Source organism: Monodelphis domestica, chromosome 1, assembly GCF_027887165.1.
Source record: "Monodelphis domestica isolate mMonDom1 chromosome 1, mMonDom1.pri, whole genome shotgun sequence".
Lineage (NCBI taxonomy): Eukaryota > Metazoa > Chordata > Mammalia > Didelphimorphia > Didelphidae > Monodelphis > Monodelphis domestica.
The window spans coordinates 336819117-336826051 of NC_077227.1; the positions used below are offsets into that span (position 1 = coordinate 336819117).

Here is a 6935-nt window from a genome sequence, read left to right on the forward strand (position 1 = left end):
GTCCATGTCCTGTAGGATCTCCCTCTCTGAGAAGCGTTAGACTACCCTGGTTGCTGCTTTTCTTTCTTTCTTAATGCTTATGACGAGATATCCCCAGCAAGGTCCTGGCTTCCCAATACGGGGGGGACCTGGTGCTCTGCCCCCTCTACCTGGAGAAGCCTCATAACGTAGTGGTTGGGGACCCACATTTTGCTGCTTACTCATAAGGCCTGGTATTTTCTGATTGTGTTTTTACAGAGGTAAAGGACCACTTAAAAATACATCAGATGTGATTAGTGCAGCTAAGAAAATTGCTGAAGCAGGATCAAGGATGGATAAGTTGGGAAGAACCATTGCGGACCATGTAAGTATCAGGGCGATGTCTGATATGAGGAATGGCAGAGACCTTTCTTGACTTCCTTGTTGCTCACTCATTTGGAAAGAAGATGATGTCATGGAGAAAGCTGAGTGGGCGGGTCTGAAACAAGAAGTCTCTGGGCCTTCTGTGGAATAGCACCTGGTGCTACGGGACAGTGAGACGTTGAGCCACGGGAGGCCAGAACACAGCTGGAGGGGCAGGATTCTGCCAAGTTAGTAAAAACCCCAACTTTTTTGTAATTCTGTTAAGCCATTCTATCTAATTTGAACAACCAGCATTTGCTTTTAACAGAATTAACATAATATAGGAATTTTTTTCAAAGCAATTTTCATGAATGTTAATTTTCTCATTTGGATTTCATCATCTGACTGGCTTTTATGTCCCCTTAATTTTCTTTTTCTTTTCTTTTTTTCATACTCCTTTATGGATGTAATTAGGTAACTTGTGCTATCATAGTTCATGAAGCTTGTTCCAAACACATCCTAGTAGCCCACTCGTGCCACCCGCACCTTCCCCCACATCCCCCCACGGGTGCCTGTGCTGCCGCTCGGTCTCTGGGATCCCCCCACTGAGCCGATGCAGGTGGTAGTCCTGGGAGCTGACATTTCTCTACACAGTGCTTTACCGGTCAGAAACCCTGTATTCCCTTTCAGTGTCCAGACTCTGCCTGCAAACAGGACCTCCTCGCGTATCTGCAGCGCATCGCTCTGTACTGCCATCAGCTTAACATCTGCAGCAAAGTCAAGGCAGAGGTTCAGAACCTGGGTGGGGAGCTTGTCGTCTCTGGGGTGAGTGTTTCTTAGAAAGCAAATTATTGAATGAAAATAAACTTGCTGGTGTCTGAAATGGGGGACACGGCAAACTTGGTTCAGATCAGCCAGGCCTCACGTTGACAAGTGCACCTTTCAGCAAACACAGCCAGAAAGGCAGCCATTTCACCCTAGACACCTGGAAACCCTCTGCCTGCGGTGTTGATTTCTGGCCTAGGCCTTGGGGGGAAAGAAAACCAAGGGAAGTAGATCAGATGGTTAGCATGTGGTACTTGGTCGCCCCAAAGCACACAGCCCTGGACTGCTGAGAACAGCTGAGCCACCACCACAACCATCATCACTAATTTGGGGGTTGAGGGGAGTTTTTACATTTAGAGCTTTCCACCTTAGCCCTAAAGAGGATTTGGCCATGTGAGCCAGGACACTTCTGGGCTAGCAGCTTTTTACATGGTGATGAGACCTTATGATGAGTTTTAGTGAGAGCTGGGATGCTCAAAGTGTGGCCTTTGGGTCCTGCAACTTCAGGGGAGAAGAAAAGGAAGGATGGGGTTGTGGGAGGGGCTCTGAAATCGGCTGTTACATTTTACCACCACCAGGCAGAAAAGTCAAGGTGGAATTTAGGAAACCAAGAGTTTCTAAAAGGAATTATTTGTGGCATGACAAATACATTCCAGCCAGCGCCTTTTAGAACTCCAAGTGAGCTGCAAGGGTCCAGATTTGTCATTCCAGGGTGAGCCTCCCTGGCCGGCCACTTGGCCCAGCCATCTCATTCTGGCATTGCTGGGGAGGTGTGAGCCATTTAAGGTAATGGAAATGGACAGAAAAAGTAATCGTTGTCTATACATGCAAACCCACCTGGCTGTAAATAGAAATAACAGGCCCTGGTGACTGCCAATGATGCTTAGCCAAACACCACACACCTGTGGCCTCTCCGCAGCAATCCTGTCCTAGCTGTAGGGCCCTCTTTATTCTAGTGACTCTTCATTTAGGAGAGACTTGGCTAAACTGATTTCATAAGAGCTGAAGGTTTCTGGTATCTCTGCTTCCTGCTCACTGATTGGGGGGCAGGGGGGTCCCATCTGAGCTCTGCCTCACCACGGTGGTGACTCCTTCAGTGGCCCCCAGTTGTCTACTGGCTCCAGGGACCATTCTCATGCAGTCTTCTCTGCTTGGCTTTCCAACTCAGTCCATTGAAATGGAAATAGAATCCTCCCAAAGACCTGACCCCCCCCCCCCCCCCCCAAGCCTTCCCCTTCCTCACTTCTGGCACAGAATGGATTCTTTGCCTTTCCTTCATCCTAGCCACACCCAGAGTGGGGGGGGGGGGGTCAGGGGACCAGCAGTCCAACTTGAAGGGATTGCCCAATTTCACTTGCAGCTCAGGGAAATGAGGATAGACTTTTTTCCCATCCATGTTCATGAACCCCTGATATATTCACCAAGGCGTCCTGTGTCAGCAGTATTGATTCTCTCCTCCCTGTGACCACCCGAGAGCTTCACATCTTTTTTATCTTTCCCACAGTCCCAATAATCACCCTATCTGCCTCTAGTGCCATTGAAACCTATAGTACAAAATCTTTTTTTATTCATTATTTTCCTAATTACACATATAACAATTTTTAACACATTTTTTTAACCAAATTGTCTCCTTCCATCCCCTCTCTAAGATAAGGAATTTATTAGGGTTTTTTACATGTATGAGCATACAGAACATAGTTTCTCTATCAGTCATGTTGGGAGAGGATACTTGGGTAAAACCCCCAAAATAAAAAAAAGTGAAAAATGGTATGCTTTGATCTACATCCATTCTTTTTCTGGAGGTGGATAACATTCTTTGTCACAAGACCTGTAGCACTGGGCCTCTGCCAGACCTAGGATGAATGTGTTTATGTCCTTCCTTTGTCCTCCCTCGGTGCTTCATGTGGAAGGCCTGGAGGTCCTTAACTTCATAATCCTAGATCTCCTTTGAAATGGGGGATGTGGATAGATTACTCAGTAGAGTATTTTAAAAGGCCCAGGATTTGGGGTTGTGTGCGCCTGGGCAAATCACTTAACCTCGATTGCCTAGCCCTTGCCCTTCTGTCCTTGAGGTGTTTCTAGAACAGAGTAAGAATTTGTAATAAAATGCATAAGATTACAGAAGGAACCAGTTATGCTGGAATGTAGTCGTAGTTCTATTTTGACATTGTGATTCCAGCTCTCTCCCTCCCTGCCAGTCACTCCAGGCGATGAATAGTCTGGTAGAGATTATATCAGTGCGTACATGCAACACCCATTGCCCATGTTGTGTGGCTGAGGACGCATGTCACATGTAAAACCAACAAGCTCATGAAGGAAATAAAGGGAAGTGATGTCATTTGATCTTCCATCTGACACCCAAAGCTCCTCCTCGAGCTGTGGATGGGTGTTTTATCATGAGTCACTCGGCCATCTTAGAACCTTGTTTTGCTGCTGATGGTTTTAGTTCTTCACAGTTGATCATCATATACGATTTCTGTTAGTATACGGTGTTCTCCTGGTTCTGCTCATTTCACTTTTGCATCACTTCACAGAAGTCTTTGTAGGTTTTTCTGAACTCGTCCTGTTATCATTTTTTATGGTGCAATAGTCTTCCATGACAGCCACAATCTACAGTTTGTTCAGTCATTCCCCAAATGATGGGCCCCACCTCAGCTTCCAATTCTTTGTAACGACAAAAAGTAGGTCCTTTTCTCCTATCTCTGATTTCTGGCATACGGTCCCCAGGAGCAGTACTGCTGGGTTAAAGGGTGTGTGTCTAGTTTTATGGCCCTTTGGGCACGGTTCCATTTTGCTCTCCACAAAGGCTGTATCAGTTCACAGTTCTAATTTTGCCACATACCCAACGTTTATCTTATTTCTCTGAGAACTGTCCATATTCTTGAACTTTGACCATTTATCAATCAGGGAATGCCTTGCATTCTTATAAATTTGGCTCAGTTGTCTACATATTTGAGAAATGAGGCCTTGTCAGAGACATTTGCTATAAAAATTATTTCCCATTTCATGAAATATTTTTAGAAATAAATTCACAGATCCCATCACCAAATCAAACAGTGCCTTACAAATACAGTGGATAGAACTCTGGACATAAATTTTTCGAGAAAAAAAGGCATTGAGTTTGATTCCCCCATGTCCCTCTTTGTCCTCCTTCCTGAGTCTCTGAGAGGCCTGTTCTGTTGTTCCCTGACTGCAGGTGGACAGCGCCATGTCCCTGATCCAGGCAGCCAAGAACCTGATGAATGCTGTGGTTCAAACTGTGAAGGCCTCATATGTGGCCTCCACCAAGTACCAAAAATCACAGGGAATGGCTTCCCTCAACCTCCCTGCTGTCTCCTGGAAGATGAAGGCCCCAGAAAAGAAGCCGCTGGTGAAGAGAGAGAAGCAGGATGAAACCCAAACGAAAATCAAGCGGGCGTCTCAGAAGAAGCATGTGAATCCTGTTCAGGCCCTCAGTGAGTTCAAGGCCATGGACAGTATCTAGAGGGCCCCCTTGCTGCTCCCCTGTCTACACTGTCTTCTGCAAACTAACTCTCCTTCAAATGACTTCTGTGAATCAAATGTATTTCCTTAATGTAATGTTGGTATTAGATGGTATGGAAATGTAGATTTTTTTTTTTAACCTGACCACGTTATACCAGTAAGAGAACAAGCTTGGATTTCAGTCAAGGATGCTTTTTAGATTCCAGAAGCATGACTTCTAGTTGCATTTTTTTAAAATATAAGCTCGAAGAAAAACAAAGTATAACCAAAGAGATTAACCCCATCGAAGCCTTGTATTGTGATTGAAGTTTGTGTTCTCATCGGTGAACAATAAAGTGGGAACAGTTACTTTTAGTATTCAGGAGGGGGAATTGGTTAAAAATATATCTACACACACCATATTATACAACTTTCTAACTCAAAGCCTTTATATTTGGAAGAGAGCACTTGGGTACATTCTACTGTGGAGAGGCCATCTTCAAAGAAACCAGTTGGGGCAGATAGATAGGCTGTTAGGAAGTTATAAAAGCATCTGCCAGCTCCTCGGCCTGCCTCCTTGGGCATCTCGGGGAGCCACGTGTTTGCTAAGGACGGCAGCGACCCTTGTGTGAGGGACTTTATGTATGTCTGCAAAATGACAATCTATAAGGAACTCGGTAAAATGTAATGCATCAGGAAGAAAACTGATTACTCTCTTTAGGACACAGGATGAGAATTTTAATGCTTGGTTACAAATTACTAATGTACTTTGCTGCAGGACATTAATAAAATTGCTCTTTCCAGCCGGTGTGTTGTGGTGCTCTAATAGTAACATGGTTTTTTTTGCTTTCTCCCTGTATTCAAATGCAAATTTGTCATTGTACTCATTTCTAATAATTGCAGTGTTTCCTGCCTTGGGCTTGTAAAAGAAACCTTGCAAAATAGTGTTTGTTCAGGCAATAATTTCAACTTTACATTATTTGTGATTACTATAGCGATTACTATAGCTACAAGGTATAATTTTACTGTCTTATTTAAATTTTATGAATTTGAATATTTTTTACACCAACTTTTCCCAATAAAGTGCATGATGAAATCAAGCCAAACAGCCCCAAAGTTTCTCTCCCCCTTCCTCTCAGGCCATCTTTTGGCAGGTGCAGTTTTTAAACAAGGCAACCCCTAAATGCCCCGCCCCGTCTAGGACCCAACCCTTTCTTTTCCCCAACTCTCACAGTATCAATCTCTCTCTAAGCCCTGACCTTCCATCTTAGAATCAATGCTGTGAATTGGTTCCAAGGCAGAAGAGTGGGAAGGGCTAAGCAATGGGGGTCAAGTGACTTGCCCAGGGTCACACAGCTGGGAAGTGGCTGAGGCCAGATTTGACCCTGGAACCTCCCATCTCTAGGCCTGACTCAATCCACTGAGCTATGAAACTGTCCATAGTCTCTTAAGAGAAATTACTTGGCCTCCGGAGGGTGAGGATCTTAACAGGTTTTTTCCAGAGTTCACTTCTTCCTGGGAAATGAGATGTGATTATTTGATGGAAGAACATAAAGAGGACTGAAGACTGTAGAGATTCTTTTTTTTTCCTTTTCAAACCCTTACCTTCCGTCTTAGAGTCAATACTGTGTGTTGGTTCCAAGGCAGAAGAACAGTAAGGGCTAGGCAATGGGGGTTAGGTGACTTGCTCAGGGTCACACAGCTAGGACGTGTCTGAGGCCACATTTGAACCCAGGACCTCCCACCTCTAGGCCTGACTCTCAATCCACTGAGCTACCCAGCTGCCCCCTTGTAGAGATTCTAATAGAACTTTTTTTTTTTCCAAAAAGAACTATCAGTAGTTTAACCAAAGCAGTAACAATTATCCTGACCCCTTTTTCACCTTAGCACACTCCCCACAATTTAAAGCCTTCCCTTGTATAGTCAACTAAAACTAAGCATTGGCAATACCCTGAGATATGCATCCTCACACTTAAAAAAAAAAAAAGTTTTAAAAGTTCATCAAAAAGCTACTGCCAAGGGTTGGTGCCTGACTGATCCTCCAGCTCACACAGCCTTTGGAGGCTTTAAATCCACTGAGGATTTAGGTCAAGAAGGTCTGGATTCAAATCTGCCTATGAGGGATCTCTGCTTAGAGAGTGCACGGTCCCCCTTACAAGGCTGTATGACAGGGTGCTAGGTGGTCGGTTAACTTACTAACACCACTTATTAAGCGCCTGCCATGTGCCAGACATTGTGCTAAATACTGAGGGTACCACTAGGAAGAGTGTGCAGACGTCGCCACGCTAGACTATATGATATACTTCTGGGAGAATCAATAAAATGGG

General features: G+C 44.6%; 1 protein-coding gene across 1 annotated transcript in view; it reads left to right on the forward strand.

Moving 5' to 3' along the window:
- Positions 1 to 5708, forward strand: part of CTNNA1 (catenin alpha 1) — a 158522-nt gene extending 152814 nt beyond the window's left edge. Inside the window, exons 16-18 of the mRNA XM_001368265.5 lie at positions 238 to 343; positions 1012 to 1146; positions 4343 to 5708. Coding sequence (XP_001368302.1) covers positions 238 to 343; positions 1012 to 1146; positions 4343 to 4630 — 529 coding nt within the window. The 3' untranslated portion in view covers positions 4631 to 5708. The remainder of the gene's footprint in view (positions 1 to 237; positions 344 to 1011; positions 1147 to 4342) is intronic.
- The last annotated feature ends 1227 nt before the right edge of the window (positions 5709 to 6935 follow it).